General features: G+C 35.9%; 1 protein-coding gene across 2 annotated transcripts; it reads right to left on the bottom strand.

Annotated features, from left to right (window-relative positions):
• Positions 1 to 8,618: 8,618 nt before the first annotated feature.
• On the bottom strand, positions 8,619 to 23,631 carry LOC129255791 (organic cation transporter protein-like). 2 transcript variants are annotated; one of them, XR_010292981.1, is made up of 12 exons: positions 23,333 to 23,631; positions 20,802 to 21,059; positions 19,007 to 19,110; positions 17,915 to 18,069; positions 16,583 to 16,751; positions 15,410 to 15,560; positions 14,626 to 14,714; positions 13,910 to 14,118; positions 12,998 to 13,106; positions 12,131 to 12,340; positions 10,664 to 10,890; positions 8,771 to 10,414 (listed from the first exon to the last, which is right to left on the bottom strand). XR_010292981.1 is itself a non-coding variant. In XM_064096623.1 (11 exons), the coding sequence occupies exons 1-11, from the start codon at positions 23,495 to 23,497 to the stop codon at positions 10,803 to 10,805; spliced, it is 1,707 nt and encodes a 568-aa protein (XP_063952693.1). In that variant the 5' UTR covers positions 23,498 to 23,629; the 3' UTR covers positions 8,619 to 10,802. The 2 variants fall into 2 exon arrangements, 1 of the variants encoding a protein (XP_063952693.1); XM_064096623.1 differs by having other exon boundaries at positions 8,619 to 10,890; positions 23,333 to 23,629.
• Positions 23,632 to 27,664: the final 4,033 nt, after the last annotated feature.

The raw sequence follows: 27,664 nt of genomic DNA, 5'->3' as shown, positions 1-27,664 counted from the left end.
TGACTTTTTATCCCACAACAAACGGAGGAGCTGCTCCCCTGTTACGTCACAAATCAAAATTTGAAGAAAAAAATATCATAACTCCCTTATTCTTTGACAGAATTTCATCAAACCCTCACCATTATGTTCCTCTATTTTTCTTTGCCTTTATCAAAACCACCATATTATCAGAGTGAACTTTCCCTTTGACAAAGCCCACCTGTAGGATATTGGCGCTCCCTGTGAATCTACACCCAGAAATCTTTTTTTTTCCTGTTTATTCAAGATACCGTTTTTAACCCGTGCTGTGAACTTGACTTAATAACATACCAAACCTCGACCTTAACAATGAATAACACACACACGTACACCCACCCCCCCCCCACACACACCGTTTCTTATATAAAATAATTACGTGCAACCACGTCAACAGCATTAGTATTAGAAAGACTCAACTCATGCATAGAACTGATTCGAGGTTTTGTTATCGCAGGTATCTTTGAGAAATAATGAATTAATACAATTTCTGCAATTCCAATAATAGTGCTGTTCTCTTTGTTTAGTCAGTGTTTGTGACTATGTGCCATTCATCGGTCTTCGAACAAGGATAGCATTGCCATGATTGTAGAAAATATGCCCTACTTTATGATTTGTTTGATTTAGATAAAGTTTTTTATTTAAAAGGGCCAGTGCAAAATAAATCCTTTTTAATCTTCAGTTGTTGGGAAGCAGAAAAAAAATAGAGGAGAGTCGTGAAGAAAAAAAAATCAAATAAAATTAATTAAATCAGGCCAATAATGTAAGGAAGAATGAAATGATAACAATGGAAGGCCGAACTTATTTGGTCAACATGGTGGATATCTATCAGATTTGTTTACAATTGTTATCTATTCACCCACTCACTCACTCAATGTATGACGCTGGCATAGAGATGGGAGGTGGGGGGGGGGGGGGGCTGGGGAACATGGCCAATATTTTTTTTTAACGACCATGAAAAAAAGGTAATAAAATGAAAGGAAAGAGAAAGGTGAACTGTGATATAATTTACAGAATAGTATGCAAAATTATGTCACAAAATTATATTTTCGTATTAGGGTATTTTCAGCTTTTTGCAAATTTTGCCCCATACGCCATAACTGGCCCAATCAAAATGTAAGGGTCATTACGCCATGGGTATGATTTTGTCCTATATAAATCCTCCTGATTGGAACATAAAAACGACATGGCAAGAACATATCTTCGTAAATTCTGAAGTGTCAAATGAAATGTATACATGGACAACTTCTGAAAATGTAAAAAAATCATGTCATTTTGTATCTCTTAAAGAGGGAATGAACTGTGTGTGGTCTCCCATTGACTGTGTGTTATAATACATAGTATCAAAATATATGTTTTCAGATATCTAATAATACTACAGAGAATAAATTGACCTATAATTGTATTGTATAGAGAAACTAAAATATTTTGAGAGGAAAAGTAATTGTTTTGCTACTTGGTAACATCATTATTGCGGTATAAATGTATCGAATAGTTAATTAGCATGTTATCATTCAAGTGGGTCTACATTACTAGACTACACTAGCACTATGGGTCAGAAAACTGGCCAGGTATGAGTAGTCGAGATGGCGCTATTGGTTTGTATCTGCTTTAAGCTGTTATTGATATCGTTCTGTGGTGGTTTTCATTTCATGCATACTGGAAATAAAGCGCGTATACGTGAATAATAGGGCATTAGTTCAAATTCCGCTTTGACTGAGATGCACAGTAAAATCAGTCCAGCCATGTATAACTTCCAAGTTGAATTGTAGGCAATAAAATTACAAACAATTGATTTCTAGAAGCCAAATGGTCCAGATATATAGGCATACACAAGTCCCTGGCAACTAAAAATAAATTAATGAAATCAGATCCGTGATAGAAAACACAAATTTATATACTTTGTTTTTTTGTATATTTTATGGTTTCTTTATTTGGTATTAGTGGGGGATGGGAGCGCATAACACCATCATGGCTCATCGGAGAAAACTCGCAATCATTATTTCTTATATATGCATTGCATTAATGAAATATATAAATTGTCTCAGCGGCAGATCCAGGATTGACCAGTTAGGGGGGGGGGGCATTATTCAAGAATTATCTGACAAGCAAATGAAACACTCCCCCCCCAAAAAAAATGTTACTCCAATCAAACCCGACCTTCATGCCAAGGGGGGGGGGGGGGGTGCATTTTCTTGGAGTGGCGTGTGTCCACTCCATGGATTTACCGTACTTGATTTGAAAAATAATATGTTTATCCACACATACGAAAAAAAAAAACAATTCCGAAATTGGTATAAATGGAGGATTGTCAGAAAATTGTTCTGGAAACATTACTTACCCGAGCTGGGACTGAGAAACAAGTGATAAATCGTAATGAACTCCAACTCTGTCATTTGTATATACATTTGTTTTCATAATCCCCAAAGAATACGAAGAAGGCAAAAAAAAAGATTTTTCTGATCATGGCGATAATATTTTATGCAAAAACAAAATAGTAAATTCGTCACAAAACATATAAAAATGCCAAACCAATGCAATGTCACCATTTATCACAGCATACCATCTGTTCATGAATTTATCCCTTTCCGTTATTATTCTTAGTTATTTAATACATATTCTTTATAAAAAAAAACTACACATGATGATATTAGGCATAAACCATTTTAGTCATATTTCGGAAGGGGGTGCCTTCCTGGGCCCTAAAAATAAAGAAAGACAATGATGGATATAGGGGGAAAAAATCAGCTGTCAGCTGCCATTCACGAAAAAAAACACTCCAAACAGTATCCTAAATATTGGGTAAATGATTTCAACTGACCTATTTATGCTAGGGGTCAGTGACCAGTATCTAATCGAAGTCCGGAGATCAATAAAAGATATCGCCCATTTGTTTGTTTTAACTTTGTCCATTACTGTTCATAGATGAACAATACGTGTGTTGTCTTCTATCATGTCTATTGTGTGTAAGGGCGGATGTGCCTGTGGATAGCATAGTAAACACACATAACATAAAGTGTTAGTTCCAAACTTCATTATGGTGTTTCAAGAATCTTAATATTTCTTGTCAAGTGGAATCGTCGAGGATAAAAGAATAGGGCGGTTGTCTGGACGTTGTATTTCCTTAATATGCCTTTTTTTTAAATCAAAGATGTATATAATTACAGCGATCTCGTATCTCGCATAGAAATGACAAAATTTATGATAAAATGTCATTTTGTAAGAATACCAACACGTGATCTTGTATAACATAATACTCACTTTAAAAAGGACGAGAAAGCGAGAGGGAGGCCAGTCGAGTTAAGACGAGAAGACTAGATCCAGTGGGACGTATCTTACAAGTCGATTTCGCCAGGGTGTAAAGACAAGTCATTAGAACGATAATAAATCGTCTTTTAGATTATGTTAGGGTGAGAATACAATCTTATGTATCACACTGTATCATTTCGAAGAGGACAAGAAGGCAAGAATCAGGTCAGCTCATTCAAGAATGGGAAGAGATCCAGGGGCCTTATACTAGTAGTCGATTTTGTGAGGACGATAACATTTTATTTTCAAATTTCTACTTAAATTTTGAATATCTATCTGAATTCTTAATTAACATATTTTTATATTAATGTGCTACATGTACTATATAACACATGTACAATTAGAAAGATGACAGAACAAATAAGTACATGTAGAATATTCCACATTTTTTAAATACAATCATTTCTAACATTGAATTGTTAAGACTCCAAAGTTCAGTGCACCATAGACTAAATTCATAATGAGGAGGAAGGCTATTTGCGTTTGATCTTGAATATATTGCCTGCAGAAATTTGAAATAAGCACGTTTCCCCAAGTGCTATCAAGAAATAAAAAAGGTCATTTATATTCAACTGTCAAGAATTTGCTCGTGTCATTTTGTTTGAAAATTGATATATGAACGTCCGTTCGTCAATATGGGCTGTATTTGTTTTCCTCGTGTTTAATCTGGATATTTTTACTTTATTATAACTACCCATAAATGAGTGTGGACCCTGTTCATTTGCTTTACTTCCTAATGTGATTCAGATGTCTTGTGGCAAATGAACTTTGATATCTCTCTTTTTAATGTGTAAACATATTTGAAAAAAAAAGAAAGATGCTGAGTCCATGAAATTGTGCGTGTTGAAAGAAACCCTGCTTTACTGATAACTGAGCAATAAAATAACATACCGGCACTAAAATCATATAGAATACATTGAAAAGATATGGAACATGGTACGAAAAATATTAATGGTCTACACAGGGCTGTGTTACATTTCATAGGAATTAAATATTTCCTTGCACCTCCTGTATCATGAAATATTTAATTTCGGTATGGTGTAAAATGACATAGGCAAATGACACAGATTTTCACCAGTGCTATTTTTACCTAGCACCTGAAATTCAATGTTTCTGAGATTTAAAGGTCAAGTCCACCCCAGAAAATTGTTGATTAGAATCGATAGAGAAAAATCAAACAAACATAACGCTGCAAATTTCATCGAAATCGGATGTAAAATAAGAATGTTATGACATTTTCAAGTTTCGCTTATTTTTCACATAACAGTTAAATGCACAACTCAGCGATATGCAAATGAGAGAGTCGATGATGTCCATCACTCACTATTTTTTTTGTTTTTTATTGTTTGAATAATACAATATTTCAATTTTTACGGATTTGACAATAAGGACCAACTTAACTTAACCATATACTGTTAAAATAATGGTAATTCCACATGTTCAAGGAGAAAAAAAAATTGTTTCACTTGACAAGGAGGAGAAAATTAGAATATTTCATATTTCATATAATAAAATACAAAAGAAATAGTGAGTGGGTGACGTCATCAGTCTGCCAATTTGCATACCGACCAGGATGTGCATATAACTGTTTTGTGAAATTAAGCAAAACTTTAAAATGTCATAACTTTCTTATTTTACATCCGATTTTGATGAAATTTTCAGTGTTTTGCTTGTTGGATTTTTCTCCTTTTTTTCAAATCAACTTTTTGTTGGGGTGGACTTGTCCTTTAAGGATGAACTCTTTCAGTTGGCAAAATTTGGGAAAAATAATGACGTTTTAACATGAAACTCATAAAACAATTAATGAAACTAGTTTATCAAGTGGACGTAACTATAAATTAAGGAATACAGGTAAACTAGCATATGAAAGTGACATTGATGATGTCAATTGATGAAAGTGACAGTGATGAAAAATGACATTAATGAGTGATGAAAAGTCATGAAAAGTGACATTGATGATGCCTTAAAGTTGTCTATTGTAAAACTTTTGATTTGTTAATGTAAGTCTCAAATGTAGTGCACCATGCACTATTGCAGTAAGTCAGGCAGGGAAGTACAGGATTGATTATGAAGCTCATGGAATCGCCTCAGTTAAACCTCAATCTACATGTAATATCTACGTCTCGATAAACCTTTGTACACACAGATTCTTATAATGGGGTGTCCAGTTCAAATGTTCATAAAAAAATAGAGAAATCGAAAATGCTCACTACGAGCAACATCGTAACCACTAACAATGAGAATATCGACATTGATTTTAATAATTTACTCCTTAATCGTAAAGTAATACATACACATTAAACAAAACCATGATTGTAATAATTTAATTTCTACATTCGCGACGGACACGAGAGAAACAGTGTTTTTGTGAGACAGTAACAAATTGGGGTCATCAGTAAACAAAGAATCAAAAAACAAAAATTGATGCGTTAATGATAATTATCTTTGTCAGAGATTAGAAATAACAAAGGACCAAGTACCGAACCCAGGGGCATACCGTAGTATAATATATTACCAAATTATACAACTCCCAAGAATGTTCTGTAATCTGATTGGTCCAAATCGGATCACATGATATTCAGCGAATTGCACTATGGCACAAAAAAAATGCACTACCCCGCACTCTGACGTCATACCAAATGTGCTATCCGCACTCTGACGTCATACCAATTGCACTATCCTGCACTCTGAGTGCAGAGTGCAGGATAGTGCGAGGTCTGCACTGTGGCGCAATGTACGTTATATACCGTGTTTACACTTAATCGGCAATTGGTTCTGAACCAAATGCCGATGCAGAATCGGCATTTGGATTGCGTTTACACGTTGTTACAGCTCGCGGTTCAGAACCGCGAGCCGATGCAAAAACCTGAAATGATACGCATACCTACAATATACGTCATAATAAAGACAACGCTGGATCAGTGCGCTTACAATTACGTCACAATGGTAAAGTAATTGAAATGCGCACAAATTGCCGGTGCAGAATCGGCTTTCTGTTTACACGTTGTAAAAAAGCCGATTCTGCATCGGCTCGCGGTTCAGAACCTACTACTTTGGTGGTGCAAATTGCCGGTTCTGAACCGCGAGCCGATTCAAGTTGCTCGCGTTTACACGCTATGAAAAAGCCGATGCTGAATCGGCTCGCGGTTCAGAACCGCGAGCCGATTCAAATGCCGATTAAGTGTAAACACGGTATCAATCAGCTCGGCAGCGCAGACGATCGCAAGTCGAATTTCGCGCCATCGAATGTGCAACAGAAATTCCAGTTGCGCTGCGCGTACTTTGTAGACCAATACGCGGGTAATAAAGAGCGTCATACGCGCTCGTGTTCAGTCAGATCAGCTACACGTACGTCGACGTTGCGCAATCGCGAATTTAGTTGGGTTAGGGTGCATGGTTGCGGTAGATTGACCTTGCAACGGATTTCTTTATTTTCTGCTTTTGCCATGCCCCTTGTTTGATATAAATTGAATTATCAGTATGGATGAACAAAGAGGATTAGGATTTGTTTTGTGGACGGATCAAGAAATGGGTAAAGTTTTGGACAGTGTTGACAGTAAGAACACGAAAAAAGTTGAACGTTTCGCCAAACACCGAGTTGTAAGATTTTGTGGTTTAGTTGGAATTGATTTTGAGTCTTTGCATCAACTCCCTACGAGAGAGCTTGACAGTGTCTTAAGTCGCTTCTTTCAAGTTCTTTGGTAGTCTGAGGAAGGAAGATGGCACCTTGTACAAAAAGAAGTCTCTACAATCTATCAAATTTGGTGTATGGAAGATGTTCATCGCCAAAGAAATTGACATCTTGTCATCGAAGGACATTCATAAAGTTCAATAACACATACAAAGCTGTCCTCAAGCAAGTGAAGAAAGATGGAAAGGGTACAGTGAAACACAAACCTACTGTAATCATCGATGGCATAAAGAAAATCCGTGGAAGTGGACTGGTATACAATAATTCACCAATTGGTCTCCAGTTGAACAAGGTTTTCCGGGATGTGATGGTCTACTTTGGATAGAGAGGAAGGGAAAGCCTCAGAGCCATGGCATCGGATGATTACATTCTCAACAGAGACAGAAAAGGGAAGAGATATTTCAAGATGAAGGACTCATTGACCAAAAATCGACGAGAGGTAGAAAGTGAAGCATACGGTTGGCTAACATGGCTAATGGATGAAGAAAGGGATTCTCCTATAGATGTGTTGTTGAAAGCTGTACAAGAGCGGTTCAACATTGACTTATATAAGTCAATGTTGAACCGCTCTTGTACAGCTTTCTTGCAGATACCAAAATCTCGAGTTCCTAATGATGCTGGACAATAGTAACTTGGCAGCTGAAGCAGGATGCATCACTCCTTATACTAACCACAGTCTAAGTATTATGTATGTCATTGAATGGATATAATATCAGCTGCAATTGCACACATATTAAAACCATAGGATTTCAGACCAACAAATATATTCCAATCCACATGAAGTCTTGTGAAGATATTCGACATGAAGCTGTATTCTAATTAACTTATGATAAACTATGTTTGAATGAACGTTATTCATTATTTATTAGAAAGTATGTATCACGTCAGTGGATTAGTCGGTTTAATGGATCTAGAAAGCTGTTGATTTCAAGACATGATCCTCAGACTAATTACTGAAAATAGTATTTGTAATAATTTTCAATAATATTCGCAGGAAATCGAGAATTGTAGACCCAGCTTGTATAAGGGTAACCTGACCAGAACTTTGGGATGCAATAATGATGTAAATATTGAATAATTATTTTCTTGATGGAGCTTAATATAAAATATGAAATTTAGGAGACAGTCTAAATAGAAATAGCACACCAAACTAAGAATAAATAACATTCTCAAAACGTTGGCAGTCATACATATTAAGATTTAAACTAATGGGATTGGATGACTAGAACACGAACAGTATAAATGAAATACTTATACGAAACGGATGGAACGATATCTACTTATTGCAATAAGATAGATAGGAACTAATTGGGGGGAAAAGATGAAAGAGGAAAAATACTATGTAAAAATTCGCTGAAAATAAACTAGTAAAAGACTCAAATGGGAGAGGATAGAGAAGATGTCATAGATGTGGGACAAAAGTACTTAATATGTTTGCTATAACTCAGTAATTCTCATATATTTTACTGAATTTACCATTTACTTAAAGAAATACGTCGAATGTGCTTAATTTCTGATTTTAATGATAACTGAATGTTGATTAAGGGCAAGCAAAATTTGTAAACAACAGTCATATCGTAGTTTTTGAAGTTTTTTTTTATTTAGGGTGTAGTATAAAACACTCACTTAATTGAAATTTACATTCTGTTTTATTTTCAAGAATGCACCAGGTATAAAATAATGTCATTACCTAATAAATTTCATTAAATTTATGTCTAATATATTATTGACAGAAAATCAAACAGGCAAATAATTGCAATATAACCATGTTGCAATGCATTTATGAAACATTCAATATGAATATAATAAAAATAGTGCATTACTTAAATTAAAAACATGAACATTTTAATACAAAATCTCCCACTTCAAAATACAAGTATTGGTAAGTAAAACACATTTTGTTTTCTTTATCATATTTCATTTTCTAACAAAAGAGCAGCGTCGGAACTTTACTTTATTTCTTTAGATGTTAATGCCCTTCATTCAGTATGTCAATTTTGTTTGCGTATTTCTGCCAAAATTGCCCATGTCCTTTACCAAAAAACAAATTTGCAAAATAAGAACTCTATCTATTTGTTTAATGCAAAGTAAATATGATTAACAGCACATTTCGGTTAAGCTTCACCATTCTAATATGACAGTGCAATTTGCTGGAACCTGTTTGCATTAATATTTCTTTGTGTTCACATTCCTTAGACTTTACGATGGGAATTATAAGAGAGAAAATCTTTTTTTTAATAGAAAATACATGTATATACGTAATGGCAAATATGTCTTTCAAAACTTAAGGGCCTTGTACCCCAAATTGAAATTGTTCCTATGAACTTGTTTGAAAATTCGATAGTTCAGTAATGGACTTGGCAACGATTTATTTTTCTGTCAACATTATATGCAACGAAATTCATGAAAGGATGATATTTAATTTAAATTCATACAAAGTAAGGATGGCTAATAAAAGTTTAAAGCCCATCGTTCCACAACCCTCACCGACAATCATTTTGAAGACAAACATACCTATAGTAAGAGATAGGAAAAGAGTGACAGAGAGAGAGAGAGAGTGGGAGGGAGGGGGAGAGTGAGAAATGCGGAGAGGGAATTAGAAGAGAAGGGGAGATCAAGAGCACTTGGCACAAAATTAGGTATTGTTTGTGATCGTGATTGCAAAATTACGAAGTTAAAATTATAATAATACAGTAACAGTAATAAAGTTACATTAATATAGCGCTTAATACTTTGAGTTTCTAAGCGCTTTACATAGCAATTATTATTACCCCGGTTATCGGATCATTACATGCCCGCACAATGTATGCACTTTCTCGAATCTCTGAGGAGCATTCCAACAAGAGTTCCAAGACTCAATTGCTATAGGTACATTACATAGACGTGCATTACAAATATGAGTCTATATAGCACAGGAAAACAAAATATTAAAAGCAAAAATATATCAAACACTTCGTGGATTAATAAATAATAATGTGCACACAATTCAACTTTCATTTTTGAAGAGCAGCATTTCAGTTACTTTTCTTTATGAACATTGATATTTCAGATTCATATTTTACATGTTCTAAGTAGCACATGTTCAAAATACACAAAACATTATCGATAATTTGTGGGCTGAGGCACTTCTCAACGTTACATAAAATGCCTCGGTTGAGATTAATATTTATGAAAATCTCTAAATCATAGTTAGATTACAAAGTGATAAAGCCGTGTAAAACTCATCAGTTCATACATTAAATAATTCGAATGAAATAGATATAGATCAATGTCATCACTACATTAAAAATAAGATGATTAAAGGTCTGTCGTTATTCGATATACCTGGAGAAGGAGTTATACTTTGCCACTTGCATACTAATATGCCTCCGTTCATTAATCAAGATTAACCCTTTAACTCTTTGCATGCTGAATTAATTTTTTGGGGATAATAATAATGACAATTGTTGCCATGTTATTTTCTTTAATTCAAGATTTCCATATTGCACCATTGATACTTATTATGTAAATGTTATCCCAAGAACTACTAGTATTGTCTTTTATTACCTTATTTAATTTGAAGGTAGGGGAGAAAACTAATTATTACGATTGTTGAATTTGATTGTACAAATGTGCAAGATTGCAACATCAGCGCGCAAAGGGTTAAGCAGCACGATTTGTGCGTATGAGGGATTGACTGAAAGCACACTTGATACCCGACCTCCGAACTGTGTAAACATTAATAGTTGCCATTCTGTCATATTTCCTAGATTGGCGGTCTCTTTGAAACTCAATTCACAATCGTTTTTTATTCACTTGAATCTTCCAAGTCTTGTTTGAGCTCCGAAAATGCAACAGGTGGCGCCCTTTGGAAATCATTTCTTGGTTGTGCTTTCCTGTGAAATATAAACAAGGTGTATTTATTAATCCAATACAAACTTGATTTGAAAAAAATATCGATAAAATGAAATCATCTCCAATATCTGGCCTCCCATACACGCTCGCACATAGCACACACACACATGCATGCGCTACCCATACACAACCACACACGCTCGCAAGAATCGAGGGGAGGGGTGAACAAGATGGCTTTAGGCATGTGCCCGAGGAACCAGCGACCAAGGCATACATCTTTATGGGCAGAAAATTGTAAAAATTTGGCATCATCAACTTTAAACATTATGTAGGTTGATATTTCCATACAGCCTCTTACACTATTTGTGGGATTAAAAAAAAAAAATTACGGGAGATGCTGATGTAAGAAAAAAAATTATCACTACAAAATGAAGGTCAGTTTGATTACATTTTTTTACACATCTTCCATAATACCTGGGGGTGCTTCCTATTGAGAATAATACACGCAGCACCCCAATGATTTCTTTTGTTTGGGGGGGGGGGGGTGGTTCAGCACCCCCGCTTCACAGGGCAATGCAATTAAAATGCCTAAACCTGTCTAGAATTCATCCTTTCTTTTTTTTTATATAGAAATTGTCATTGTATTTCTTCTTCAATTCACCATTTCTATTTAAATAGATTAAAAAAAAATAGAATACACGACATTGCAATTTGAAGGAAGTGGGCGGGGATGGGGTTTCCTTACTATGCATGTGTTGGTATACAGTCTGCACAATGCATTTTTGGATAAAGTGTGTTCGGAACATTGGGGTTAATTTATTCATGAATCTGCTAATTAGTAAAGGAAATGATGAATTACAGTAAATTTAAGAAGGACTTGTCCTTTAAAGTTAATGCATTTTTATTCTCGAATTAGGAAAATCGATAATGATAATTTTCCTAAAAGCTTATAGCATACACCTCTAAATAGAAATCAAACACGATAAATCTTGGGCAAAGCACTTTTCAGTCAATGATTTCCCTTGCGACAGAAAAATATAAGTAAAATGTATTTGATTCTTGATTGTTAAGGATCTTAAAAGAAACATATAGGTTAAAACAATATTCAACAGTATTTTATAATGTTTCAGTTCCGTCTATCAGTCCTGGCAATCATTATTAAAATCAAGGCATCCTTGCTTCCGTCCTACCAAAATACCTCTTAGTTTGAAATTTTGGTTTAATAAGGGTGAAACGAAATAGAACGATATTATTTGCAGCAAACCCGGTTGGAATATTTACCATCCTATATTTTCTCCTTCTTCTAGAGTTTCGGGGAGTTTCTTGCCGCGGGTTTCGGGGAGATGAATAGCGAGTCCTCCAGCCAGAAGAGTCATCGTTCCGAAGACGGTTAGGGGTAAAGGCTTCCATATATTACCAAGAAGCAGGATGAAAGGACAGAGGATACTGGAGACATTGGATCCAAGTCGGCAAATACCAAGCGCTGAATTCCTGTGATAGGTAGAGCAATGATAACAAATACCTTTTAACCATATTTTCGATATTTTTACTGATAAAAGCTGAAAGTGTCTCACGCAGACTACGATTAACAATGAAAGAAATAAAAAAAAACTTAAATAGCGGACAAAATTTGACATAAAACGAGTCAAAGTACACATGTTTCTTAACAAGTGAATTAGCAAAACTATAATAATTACAAAACTTCACATTTTGATGTCAAGACTTGCAATTATTGTACCATATTAAGCAATATATTTCTTATGCCTCACATTTAGTCTTATGTATTAGTACAGGTAATGTAAAAAGGGGTACAATTTCAATGAGCGCTTATTTAGTGCAGCGATAAGGCCTAACGATTCAAAGTTCTTTGAATAACATTAATTCAATTCATATCATCAATGGCATATGTTTCATTAGTAAGGGCGCATTGGTCAATTGGTTTCACATTTTCAGGTTGGGTGGTTAATATGCTCTTTTCTCAAGCTTAGTCGTTTATAAAAGGTCATTTACCTTTGAACTAATGGTCCAATATAAATATCTTGATTACTTTATTCTTACCTTACACTATTTCTTCTTTAAGCGCATAGGGACATGCTATGCTATGTGTGATGCGCTATACAAAAATTTAGCATTATTATTATTATTTACCTGACGGGTGTTGGAAATATTTCACAAGCAAGCAAGAAGATGATGTTGAACGAAGCTGTGATAGCGAACTTTCCTACCATAGCCGCTGTTATTCTCCAGGGTCCTTGTGCTGAGAAAACATTGACAGATATATGATTAAGTATTATAATTTAGGTAACTGAATGTACGTGAAAAAAATGATTATGATGTGATAATTGTTGCTCTCATCTCGTTTTACTGTAGAAGTAAAAGAAGGCTTTGAAGAAGATGAGGAAAAAGTAAAAAAAAATCTAATCTGAAAAATGAATAAAAAATATATACGTAATATAATAATCATAACAAAATAATGATTATAGTAACAAGCACGACAACGGTGAGATAAATGACTGGAGATAGAGACCGATAACTTGGAAAAGAATGGTTCCGGATGAGGGAAATTGCTAGAAAAAAATCCTAAACGCCGTCATTGGAATCAGGGAAAATGCTTTGATGTTGACGGGCATCTCGCAATATATACATGTACATTAACGGCAGCGATCTGCAAGGAAAGAAAGATAGAATCAAATATTCAGTTGTGATAAAGCTATTGAAAAGTAAAATAAACCAAGGAATGAACTAATCATACACTATTGGGTGACGGAAATGAAAGTTAACATTTTAAAAATGAAGCAAGTCGAAAAACGACTAAATTAAATGATGGGTTTTATAGTTATAGCAATGCCCTGGGTTAAACCTATTTAGCAATATGGTTATATTTCTACCTTTCTGGTCTAAAATTGCAAAGAAAGTTTCTATAAAGGCGCCTCAAGACAAAAAAAAAATGCGCGTTTTAAAAAAGTACTCTCGGTATAGGCCTATTATTCGGTTGCAGCTCTGACGGTGCAAAGGTGAACCCTATTTTTTTCTGAGAGTTTGGAACTATTACAAACTTACGAATAAAGATTGTGGCAAGGCAGGCTACCCCTCCTACAAGCATGAAGAACACATATGAGGGACGTCGTCCAAAATATTCTATGGGATAGATCACTACCAAATTTCCCGGAATCTCCACTGCACCAGCGATCGCGAAAGCTATATAAATGTTAACTCCAAGTGTGTTGGTGCTGAGTGATAGACCATAGTAGACAATGGTGTTCACGATCCTACAAAGTTAATATAGACAATTGGCATGATGAAAGTAAAATTTACATTACCTTTAATTATCAATAAATTTAATGTTCACATTTAATGCATACCTTTAGAAGAAATAATTTGTTATGTTGTTTATATGCTGTACTCTCATGCCCCGAGAGGGGGTCGATAGAGTGAATAAAATCTTATTTATCTGATCTTGTCTTGTTTTTAATATCAATCACAGGTGTAATCAATTAGTGTGTAGCGTGTGTAGATGTCACTGTATGGGTAAGAGGTGTATTTAAGGATAGGATAGAATCCTTGAATAACTCTGTCATCTCAACACAATAATAGATCTACTCACCTGTAAAAAAATGGATGAAACATATATCTGAGCTGTTAATCATTACTTACAAAATCATTATCTTATGGGGAGCATCACTCATTTCTTCTATATTCCTCGATATATACGTTGGTATACATAATATAGTAGTAAAGCGTATTAATATGCAGATAATGGTGGAAATTCTGCTTACCAGTTAAACATGACATTGAAGAAATATTTTCGTAGAAGTGGCATTCGTAAAAGATCCGTGAATTTTTGTTCAATTTCCTCCGGTTCACTCTAAAATAACAAGAACACAAAAGTTACGGAAAATGTACATCTATGAAGGCATTCCTCCCGTATGTTTTTTGTAGGTTTAAGTCTTAGTTTCGTAATTTTTCCCACTTTTTTAAATATTAAAACAAAAAGAGCATTTCATGCAGAAGCTTCAAATAATCTTTAAAGTGCCGTCATGAAGAGGGAACTGTGCATGTGATCGTGGGTGTGTGTGTGTGTGATTTGTGGGGGGAGGGGTGTGAAGCGTAAAAGAGGCAAAATACTGTACAGCCAAATATGTGTAAACGTTTTTACACTTAAATAACATTTATAATAATTATTTAATTATTGGGGAAAAATTGGTTTTGATTCCGTAATACAGGGTTTATCAACATGGATATTAAATAAAGTTATTTTCATTGATATATTTACAGACATAAAGTACATATAAAGAAATAGGCCAACATATCAGGAAAAACAAGTAAATGTGGAGCCGGTAGAAATTAAAGAATCACACCACTAATGGGGGGGGGGGGGGGTGACCGGGGCTGACTTTATAGAAAATCACAATCAGATGGACAATTTAACGTTTTGTACACGTTTATCGAAAAACAGTATGTGTGAGTGTGGGGGGGGGGTAGTTCCGCGGCCCCTACCTTTAAATTGCTATATCATGATATTATTATTCATTTAAAAGCTAGTTTGTATTTAATTATTACCTTACGATCAGAACTACTTGTATTCAAGTCACTCCTTCCTGCTATAAAAGGATCAGTAATTTTGTTGACGTGTGCAATTTTACTGATAATCTCAACAGCCTCGTCAGAACGATCCTGTGATAACAACCAGCGTACAGACTCTGGTAAAAACCTTCCATGAACAACGAACAAGAAGAAAATAATTAATTGATAATGAAATGAACGATAATAATAGGCATACTCATATCAATCTTGTCGACAATAGACCTATCAACTTTATATTTATTGTTGATAAATATTTGTTCATCTTTGATACATCTCATTAACAGAAGCATTTGTTTAAATTTATATATCTTTTCACGTATCAATTTCAGTTCACATTCTCAGGCATTGTCTTATTGTGTCCTGCAGCCATTGTGATATTCGTACACGGATTAGCTCGAGCGGATTGGATATGTACGAAACACGTTGGCAGATGCACCGACTCTTCAAAAAAGAAATTGTCAGTTTGGGGCACACATGAGTATTACAGACCCCCATTCACTCACGTGTTATATCATAGCTCATCAAAAAAATCATTAAAAATCAATCCCTCGATAGATTTTGCTTTAATTCACTGAAATTAGTCACAATTAACAGTACATTAAGACTTGATATGTTAATCAGGTACTTGCCCAGCTCAATCAAAAGTTAAATGGCCTGAAATAAGACTAACCATAATTTCGGCCAGTTCATTTCCAGAAAAAACAGAACTGCATTGTGGGTAATAATAATTAAAATGAAATACAAAAATGCAGTCTAGCCTCCCCAAACGCCTTAATTATGAAAGAGTATGAACATAGCATTATCTCTATCGTTCTACTTTGGATATACAAACATTTGATCTATTTTTAATGAATTATTTTAATCAATAAAGTCATGTGATCTTTACTTACGCCTGTCCGACATGCTTTGCGCGCAGATGAATTACTCTCATGTGCCCTTTGGAGGATTTCAAAATTAACTTTGATTGTCGTTGAGGGCGATTTCATAGAAGTGATTTTTCAGTACATGTCAACCATTGTTTACTTCTCATACAATTCCATCATATCCCACAAGTCTTATTGGTCTTATTTGATAGCTCTTATCCGCTCTTCTGCATTTAAACATAATTAGGGTCGAATTTATAATTTACATAGAACAGTTCATACTTACATATAAAATGCGAATAAAGAGAGGGGTGCAAGCGATATTACGAGCTGAAGGTGATGCCACTTCCTAATGAAGTAAGCCAAGAGAGCTAGACACATGTATCCACACGAAAAATAAACCCAGGCGAAGCCACCAGATACATTCCGTTTAGAAGGACCCACGAACTCATTTGCTGTCAAAATAGAATGTATTCATAATGATAGAAATAAACGAATTACATGTACTTTAAATTGATAAAATACCTTAAAATTTAATAACTGAGACTTACATAGGCCTATTTGAATTATATAATTAACCAATCTAAACGTTGAAAATGATCGAGTGAATAACTGTTGGCATGGCCGTACGCAACGGGGGACAGGGCAGACCCCCCAAAATTGTTGAAAACTTACATTTTTACTGCAATTTTTCACAAATATCACTAAAAGTATGCACGAAATCCTTCCATTTCATTTTAGAAAGTGTAAAAGTGCCCCCGTGACAAGATGGGTCGCTTCGCTCCCTCTGATTTGAGGTTCTTCGAAAAATTTTACGCATCCTGCCCACATGAAAAAAAGTTCTACGTACGGCCATGTTTGCTGGTTACTTATAACCACATAGGAAAAAGTTGTAAATTGATCTGGTTAATCATTTTGAAATAATGACATAAACAGTGAATATTTTCCGTTTCAATATCGAGTGACATTGTGTAAAATACAAGGCTAGACTCCAGAGACCCTGTATACCACTCATTCTTGGAAAGAGTGTTATATCATGCAAGGGGGGGGGGGGTATTGGAGAGGGTGGGTACTGCAGGCGGCAACCTTCCCTTTGATCTGCTCCATGCACAATCATGTTTATCTTTGTATATATGACTTTCTCTCGCTTTTACTAGTACCCCAACCAATGATGTTTTACAGTGGTATAAGTGTGACATAAAATTGCACTTCTCACTTGTGTGTCGTCAGCATGGTCAGGCCATGTGCGCTTTTGCACATAAGCATAATTCAAGTCTTACATGCACATAAAATGTGAACCAGTGAAGGCGCTCTTGTAATTTGGCTGACAAAGAGCGTCATCTTACAAACTAAGATAATTGTTGCCGCCATCTACGTTCAAGTTCAAGTTATCACTCCAAGTTAAACATAAACAAATTGGGAGACAATGAACGATTGTGATTGATTTTAAGGCACAAAATAGCGCCTATCATCGACCAACAATCAAATCAAAAGTGCGCGATTCTTTTTCAAAGGCATATTGCATTTTTTTAATCAGTGTAGCAATGAAAATAAAGATAACATATAAAATCATTTTAGAATACGACCCTGTCACCACTCCTCTTAATTTATCACCTACCGAATACATATGATACTGTTGAAACTCCAAATATGAAAGCACCGGTCAAAGTGCGGAAAATCAAGAACATCCAGATGTTAATGGAGAAAGCCATGATCACACCAGAAGTAGAAGCTATGGCTAGACAGATAAAGGTTGTCGGCTTGCGTCCTATTCTGTGAAAGGGAAGATATGATGAATTAAACAGGGACAAAAAAAAAGAAATAATTATTACTTTCATTATATGACCATGCTTAAAAAATAATAAATCATTTTTTTTCGTTTCATGGATAATTGGATATTATGAGTGAGTCTCTGTTAAAATGAGATATTTACTTTTTTCAGATATAGGAAATACACTTAGCCGTATTGAGTGACCTATAACTATTTTTTTTTACATTCGATACTTATCAAGCACTAAAATACTTAGCAACTAAATTTAAAAAAAATACCAGTTTAATAGTAACCTTTTCTTCGCAATAAGTCATGTTCTCATGAATGATGCCAAAGATATTGCATGTTTGATTTTGCCAGCGCCATAATGAGGCTGCGGTGAATGCAAGGAATGCTCCCCAGGGAGTGGAAAATGTGCACTTTTCGAGTGGGATTGAAATGAATCCAATGTCCGGGGTAATAATATGCTGTAACGCGCTTTGAGCCATTCTGGGAAAAACGCTTTATAAAAATTGGCTATTATTATTATTCTCAGTCTAACATTAGTGCAGCTTTAATGGTAAATATCAGGGGCGGATCTAGCTTTCGCGAATAGGGGGGGGGGGGGGGTGCGAAAAAAATGTCACCCATATTTCCCCGATCGGCGGCTCAAGGTTTTTTTTGAAGGGGTATATTAACCACATAATGAGCCCTAATTGAATAGTGCGAGCGCGAAGCGCGAGCTAATTTTTTTTGAAATTTCATGTATTTGTCCTAAAAATTGACCATTCTGAGCAATGCGTGTGATTCTGAAAAAGATGCTTATGTATCTTAATGATAACTGCGAGCGCTCCGAGATCCGCCTATGCATATTGCGCATGCTTTACAAAGAAGACAACTGCTACCCTTTTTCAGTAATGCAGAGTTTCAATTCTGCACGGCAGTATATCTATACATTACCTGTCAGCAACAAAGCCTACTACGACCGAACCCGCGGCACCACCAGCAAAAAATAGAGATTGTGATACAGAAGGAAGGTAGCTGGCACCACACACGAGGTTGAACTGAAAAATAAAGAACAGCGCACAAGCACATTAATTACACACTCTAATAAAATAGGTTTACACAAATTCATACCCTTGAAGGTGCTGCCCAATGGGACAATGAAGGTACATTTACAAGGTTGCATGTTTTCACACGGGTGAGAACCTAATGGATGCAAAATTGCATCCTTCATATTAGAAGGATTGCAAAGTTGCACGTCCTGTGAAGGGTGCAAATTAATGTAGAGTGCATGCACACTGGGATTAATTATTGCACAGAAAGAGAAGGGCAAGGTTAAGATTACTTCTATCATGTTCAGTGAGGCATCAACTGTTCGATCTATTTTTATGTATCACCTTGGAAAGCCCTTTTGAAGTTTGCAGGATATTATCATTAAAGTCTGAGATGGTTGTTTTACTGACTGACTTAAAGGAGAATGAAACTCTTGGAGCAAGTTAGTTTTTGTGAAAGCAGAAAAATTAAAGAATAAGATAAAAAAAAGTTTGAGTAAAATAGGACTAGCGATAGAAGAGTTATGAGCATTTGAATGTCGAGATCACTAATGCTATGGAGATCCTCCCATTGGCAATGCGACCAAGATCTATGATGTCACAGATGAACAACTCTCCCCTTTTGGACGCTGAAAATATACCCCAAAACATATCTTTTTGCTCATTCTAATCATATGACAAACGATTCATCAATGATATCATGTTGTGAAACCTCTGTACTTGTCCTCTCATAAAGAGAACACCTCACCTTGTGATAGACTCTATAAAAGTGAGAATATAAGTGAAATAAGTACTAAAGTAGTGAGGGAGTTGTACGTGTGTGACATCACAGATCTTGGTCGCATTGCCAATGGGAGGATCTACATGGCATTAGTGATCTCAATATTCAAATGCTCATAACTTTTTTATTATTCATTCAATCTTCCTCAAACTTTCAACAATATGTTTCTTTGATTTTTCTCTTTGATATGGATTCAGCTGGTTTCAAGGGTTTCATTCTCCTTTAATCTTGTGAATCAGTTACTGTTCATTTCAACCATCATACCAATAGTTGGACGGCTTCATGGGACTTTGGGGGAAATTGTTTATTTTCGGTTATTTTTCTTTTAATTATTTCAAATATCGTAGGCTATTCATTATATAAAAATTATTTCAAATTATCAGCAAATTAGATGAGGCATGATTTAAAAAAATCGTGAAAATTACCCAAAAGTCTCTTCTTGCGAGAAACAGACGAATTACAAAAACTGAATTTGTACCAGTTGTCTTTTAGACTGATCTTTTGATACACAGTACATTTTGTACATTAACTGTGGTAATTTTAACATTGGAATATGCATTTTTTGGTCAGATACTGGTTAATTGGCCACAACATGGTCAAGGTTCATTTACCCTAAATGGCATTTGACCTTAGGCAGGTGACCTGGAACTCATGCTAGATGATTAGTGATAGTTGATTATCTTAATGTTTATGTTTCATGATATAGTTCCATATACATTCTAAGTTATGATGACATTTAAAAAACTTGACCTTGGTCATTTTGGTTGAGCTTTTAATGTTTGGGACGTTGCCGCAACCGTCGGAAAAGCGCTAACTACAGTCTTGCTTTGCTATGTGGGCGAGGGAAACAGATAAAATCAGCAGATGATATTTGTTTTCAGAGTTTAGATAAAAATGAATAAGAATAAGAATTTCTTACTTCTAAATCGATAGTGGATGTTGAATAATCTACATCATATTCCCATCCAGCATCACAAGGGATGATGGTATCATCTCCAAATCTGAGAGAGGAATTGAAAGCAGTGTCACCGACATTGTACCGATGACACTGGTCGAAGATCACCCCACCGTTGGAAGAAAGATTCGAAGGGATACCGACCTCTCTTTTCGCTAAGATGCATTCCCTGGTTGAATTTAGACCGATATTCTCGCAGTCCACTGAATCCCATTCTGGTATCTGGATTTGGAAATGTGCATATTAGTAAAATGTAAATTTACTCTATCTTGTCTATAAAGTTTCGTACAGCAGCGTTTCTTATCCACACTAGAAAAAACCTTGACAGAAACAACCAAGCATTAAAAAAAAACGCTATAGAATTGTGTCCATTTTCGCAGAGTCGTGATTTTTACTATAATCGGCGTCAATCGTTTTTTTTCGGGGGGGGGGTGGGGGTGGATTATGTTGGTGGGCCACAGCGTCTTCCAACATAATATGATAACGATTATAGCGAGCGATAGTTGCACAGTCCGGTTTCACATCACATTAAAGAATACCGCCTGACAACTTAAGTGTAAGCAAACCACACATCCATGATCAAAATGTGTGGAAGAAGAATCTCTTTCAGGATTTACATACTAGTTATGCATTTATGAACTGTTTTTCTTTAATCTGCAATGATTTCAGTCGTTTTCAATCAATAGTCTTTCATCAAATGTTTTAGCGTTTCTAGAGCGAATCAATGAAATTATTTTTCATCCATGTAGACTCGATTGTCGAAGTTTTTTTTTATAAACATTTTTTTTCTTCGAAGTAATCGTACGCATCTTTAGAATTCTCGATTGACTCAAGTTGTCTCCATGATACCTGGGGATTATTTCATCAACATTTTTGTCCCACAAGTTGTCAGATCTGACAACTTTGCTTGATGATGATTGGCTAAGAAGCAGTGTTACCATGGTAATACTGGGATGAAACGTCTGACAACTCCTTTCATGAAACGCTCCCCTAATCAACTTAATGATGACCCCAACGTCTTTGGATGACCCATATCTATTTTACCAATGTTGCGTGAAATACTAAATCGATTGTAGCTCGGTTGACAATCATTCGGGTATTATTGCGTTGATCTTGTAAAACATATCAACAGATAAATGTAACATAGAGGTATCGGAATGACTCCAGAATTTCTAATCTGTGCATGCTGGTCTATTAGTTATGATAACATATTATTACTGACGAGGCATACGACGTGACCCTAGTAATATAATTCGTCATTTGTTTCATATCGTGGTTTTCAATATCAAACAGATGTTGTGTTTGCCATGAGTATGATTACTTTATAAACATGATGGCACATAATAGTCACCGAGATCAATAAATAATTTTGATTTGTTATCGTCATCTATGTATATGACTTGTTCAAACTCCTGAAATACCAAGTACAATAGTAGGTCTCATGATAGAAATCATCCATCAGTCCAATTACTAGTATTTCAAGATCACCATTCCTTATAAATCTGTTCGAATTTTACATTTCTAGTCCGATTTAATATAGGCAGCCACACCACCACTCCCAATTTTATAATTTCTTACGATATAATATCCATCAATCATTAATTCAGAATCCTCATTCAAACCATTGATATGAGTTCTACTCAGTGTAAACAAGTGTATGTTCAGTTTCTTTTGTATTGCACGAAGTTCACCGATGCTTTTAAGTAAGGAAACACAAGTCAGATGTGCAAATTTAAAGACCATTAACCCATTAAGAACCTATAACAATCCTATATTCTGTCATTTTCCATCGTGATACTAATCCTTTCATATTCTGCTGCAGTGGTTCATCTAATTTCATCTTCTACACTCGTAAACGCATATGCTGCTGTCATTCTTTTTACTAACATGTGCAATGGGCATTTCAATGAATAAATCGAATGCCCAATCTACATAAGAGTAAAACAAAATCGATGTTTAAGACACGTTTATATGATCTTCTTAACTTATTTACATTTGAATTATATATGGGGTCTATACCATACAAATATAGAAAACAACAACTTTGATTGTTTGATTCAAGAAAAATATTTTCCTGATCACTTTTCCTTATGTCACTCTCATAGATAAACAATACGATTCTTATATTTACAAATTAAATCAAATCCGTCATTATCAATTGTAGTGTCACATTATATTCATTTAAATTGTGTCTCATCGAATGTCATCAAATATCCTACGCCAGTTTCCTTGAATAGTAATCTTTCTTCATCTATATTCCTGTTAGTATATGCACAACATTTGATACATATTATCTTCTTTACTAAATACACGCGATGATTACAGTCTTTTAATGATATGCATGTACATATATATGTATCCCTCTGTGATTCCAGGTGATAATTACATGCCTATGAAGCAGATATGTTACACTCATTACTCATATAAATTGTATGATGTTCGAGTTATCCACAAGAGATACAGGTACGCACGCGCTGAAAGAATTTATATCTTACCTTACACCAGTGTTCAGCTGTACCAGAGAGAAAGTAAATAGCGAGAGTGTGCCAAGGTGGGACAAACATGAAGAGACAAAGAATATTATAAATGTAGATCTGGTACCGACCGAATTCTCCCACCTTCAACAAAATTTCATCGAAATTTATTCCGCCCTGCTCCATAATTTTGTAAAGTGGTTGTAAGATGATGAAGGGAAAGGTGACAAAAGGACGAAACTCCGAAATACACAAAGGCTAAAAACACTCGCATGCAGGGATCTTTTGTCTGTTAACCGTGGATCGATGCACTGCGATGCGAGTTCAGCATCACAACCGGTCGAACAGAAAAGAGGGTTAAGTTTATGCGCAGAGGTCAATCCTAAGGCCCTATACTTGCAGAAAGACCATGAAATTTGAGGAGGGATGAATCGAGTGACACCCTTTCACGATAAGTGTTACCGAGATCATGTTTTCAATTTTATGCTGATATAATGGTGCGTGCGCATCCACGCTGAGACGTTTCATATCGCGAATACCACAATTAGCCTGCTTGCCTTCGTCGATTTCTTTTTATCCCTTCAATTTCATCACATTATCAATATCTATTGACTTCTACTTGATTAAAATGAAAGTTGATTCCTACGAAGCGTAGCCTGCTTTAAGATCACCATGCAGTAAGCCTGTTCCCAACTATGTAATATTCTCAGAGATATTGGTCCCAATTAAAAAAGACATTTACCAATTTTCTTAAGAAAACAATACTTTATTACTTGTTCTGGCACACCTGGTGTAAACATTATGCTTGTAGAGCACGTAGATAATTTCCAAACGAAAATATGAATAATTTTGTATTATTCCCATTGGCAAAAATGAGCATTTTCTCTTCTTAATTTGTGTGTACAACCAAATTAATCTATGCCATATATACCAGTGATACGAATAGGAAAGAAATTGATTTTATTGAACACAATTCACATTTGTTTATCTATAAGAACACATACGTATTTGTATTTATTTCTTTTAATGGATTTTTATTTTAAAAGAATTCTCTTTGACAAAGTAGAAAATGCTACTGAAGAAAGTTATACCGTACGGTAGACGAAATGCATGGTTCATCATACACCATGCCTCCGACATGGAGCACGAGGCGTGTAGGTGTTGATTGACACATCGTTACGATAAACGGATACCTCACTAGCATTTATGGTGTGGTGTACTCTCACTTAGAAATCGTAGACATTAGTAGCTTATTTTAATCATCAATTATCACTTATTTCTAGGCAAATGAGATCACGTGTCGTTCAAATCGAAATTGTTTGTGTTAAAACTGCCCGGGATTATTTTCGATTTAGTTATGCAGGCGCATATCCAGGATTTTGCACCCTGGGGGGCCGAACTAATTTTGGTGCCCCTGTGAACTTTTGGAAAATGGCGCCCCTCCCTCTCCCGCCAGGCTAAGATAGGTGCCTTAAATGCATATTGAATTATCTTGTTTAATAATCACGTGAAAAAAGGGCAATCGAAGACCACTTTTTGAAAAATGTGTTCATGAAAAAGAAATATCCATGAATATGTCGTCATAATACAACTTTTTGAAAAGAATAAATGCAATCAGGTGGGTGTTTCATAAAGCTCGTAAGTTAAGAGCGACTTTAAGAACGAATGGTGAATTTTAAACGATTTTACGCTCTTAAAAGAAAGGATCACCAGTCGTTCTTTACTTACGATCAGTTTTATGAAAAGGCTCCTGAAAGCATATAATTTTAAGCACTTAAAGGTTTCAGCTTCTCATCAGAGTAGGCCTAACAAAGATATGTGAGCGGTAGCTGACATTCTTTACCAAGGGCGGATCCAACTTTCCCTAATAGGAGGGGGGGGGGATATTTTCATCTATATGTTTCCCGATCGGATATTCTAAGCACTTTTTGTAACCGTGAACATTATGGGTATATGCATGCGCAAAGCGCAATTTTTTTTATTTCCGACCAAAACTGAACATTCTAAGCACTTTTTGTAACCATGAACATGATGGCTATTTTTATGAAAATAATTGATGCGAGCTGAGAATTTTTGATATTATGACCCAAAACTGGACATTCTCAGCACATTTTGTAACCATGAATAGGATGGGTATCTATCTAAACAATTGATGCGAGCGCGAAGCGCGAGATGAAGAACTGTGATATTATTACCTTAATTTTGGACGTTCTTAGCACTTTTTGTGATCATGAACAGAATGGGTATCTGAAAAATAATTTCATGCGAGCGCGAAGCGCGAGCTTAAATTTTTTGATATTCCGACCAAAAGCTGCACATTTTAAGCACATTTTCTAACCATGAACATAATTGGGGGAATGCAGGTGGACCACTACACCGGGGTTTCCCTCTACTCTTATTCGAATAGTGCAGTGGGTTTTTAACGTGCAAAGGTGATGACTCTCCTCTACAAGGGGCCTCCATTTAACGTCCTATCCGAGGGACGAAGTGTTTTCCACTGTAACATAGCCTGCATCTATGAAACAAGGAAGAGACGTTTACACACAACGCGCTGGCTTCGGTCATCAGCCCGGGGTGGACTCGAACCCACGATCTTTGGTTCGGCAGGCAGACACTTTACCGACTGAGAAAACTTCGCTCTTATGCGAGCGCGAAGCGCGAGCTAATTTTTTTGGGTATTTCGACCCAAGGTTTGACATTCTAAGCATTTATCTAAACATGAACAGGACCAATCGTCACCTTACTAAACAATTGATGCAAACGAGAAGAACGAGATGACAGTTTTTGATATTCTGACCTAAAATTTGGAGGTCCTAACCACTTTTTGTAATCATGAACAGGATGAGCATCTAACTATGCATTCGAGGCAAGCACGAGCGCCAAACTCATGTGAAACATGAATTTGGCGCCCCCGGTCAAACATCAAATTGCGCCCAAAGGTCGAATATGAATTTGGCGCTCCCTCCCTAGGTAGAACATGAATTTGGCGCCTCAGGACAAACATCAAATTAGTGCTTCTATGTCGAACAACAATTCAGCGCCCCTAGGTCGAACATCAATTCGGCGCCCCCCTAGGTTGAACATAAATTTGGTGCCCCTATATCAAACTCCAATTCGGCGCCATAAGGTGGAAAATCAATTCGGCGGCCCCTAGGTAGAACATAAATTCGGCGGGCCCAAGGTTGAAGATCACTTTGGTGCCCCTCTGTCCAACTTCAAGTCGGTGCCCCCAATGTCGAACGTCAATTCGGTGGCACCTATGTTGAATATTCGGCGCCCGTATGTAGAACATCAATTCGGCGCCCCTAGGTCGAACATCTAATCGGCGCCCCCTAGGTTGAACGTGAATTCGGCGCCCCTAGGTAGAACATAAATTCGGCGCGCCCCTAGGATGAAGATCAATTAGGCGCCCCCTCTATCAAACTCTAATTCGGCTCCCCTAGGTTGAAGATCAATTCGGCACCCCTAGATTGAAGATCAATTCGGTGCACCTTTGTCCAACTTCAAGTCGGCGCCCCCTATGCCAAACATCAATTCGGCGCCCCTAGAAAAACATAGATTCGGTGCCCCCTATGTCGAACATCAATTCGGCGTTCCTAGATCGAACATCAACTCGGCGCCCTCTAGTTCGATCATTAATTCGGTGCTCCCTTTTTATTTATTATTTTTATTTTATTAAAACATCTTTCAACAGGATAAAACATTAATCAGCTCACAGGCTGTTTCACATAATGGTGGTCCTGCATAAAGAAAATATACACACATTAAAAGAAAAGATTACAAATAATTAGGAATACATGTAATTATATACAGCAAAACTAAAATACAAATAATGCTAAAAGTGAAACATCAGGAAAAAAAGGAACAAATAGCAAGATTTATCTCATAGTAAGATAAAGAAATGAAGGAAAAAGAAAGAGGTTTTATACATCGATATCAAGTTAAAACAGGAATTGACCTCAATTTAAAGAATTGTAACAATATTAATACTAATAGGAAATCATAATAATCGATAATATTATTTCTTCTTCTTTTTTTTTCTTCTCTCTTTCTTTCTCATTTTTCTCTTTGTTTTCTTCTTTCCCTCATTTTTCTCCCCCTTTCTCTCTCTCTTTTCTTCTTCTTTTTGGCGCCCCCTTTTTGGCCTACCCGGGGGCCCGGACCCCGAAAGCAACCCCCATAATACGCGCATGTTATGTTTCTCAAAGTCTTGTTGCAGGCTGCTGCGTCACATCCACCTCGTAATATCACTCGTATTCGTTTCATCAAGAGTTAGGCCTACACACTTAAAATGTTGGGCAAAATACTGTCCACTGTGTTGTGTAATGTATGTTCGTAAATATATGTATATTC

The sequence above is a fragment of the Lytechinus pictus genome, chromosome 3 (genome assembly GCF_037042905.1).
Source record: "Lytechinus pictus isolate F3 Inbred chromosome 3, Lp3.0, whole genome shotgun sequence".
NCBI classification, from domain to species: domain Eukaryota; kingdom Metazoa; phylum Echinodermata; class Echinoidea; order Temnopleuroida; family Toxopneustidae; genus Lytechinus; species Lytechinus pictus.
Note: the sequence above shows the minus strand (reverse complement) of the source record. Positions and strands in the feature narration are given on the sequence as shown.

What these genes read in the sequence shown, in the direction of transcription:
- LOC129255791 (XM_064096623.1), bottom strand. Translation starts at nt 23,497, where the DNA reads ATGGAGCAGGGCGGAATAAATTTCGATGAAATTTTGTTGAAGGTGGGA. An exon ending in CAAGTAGTTCTGATCGTAAG is followed by an intron (nt 14,715 to 15,409) that starts GTAATAATTAAA and finishes TTGTTATTTTAG; the next exon opens with AGTGAACCGGAGGAAATTGA. An exon ending in CCTTGCCACAATCTTTATTC is followed by an intron (nt 13,107 to 13,909) that starts GTAAGTTTGTAA and finishes ATGTTTTCTCAG; the next exon opens with CACAAGGACCCTGGAGAATA.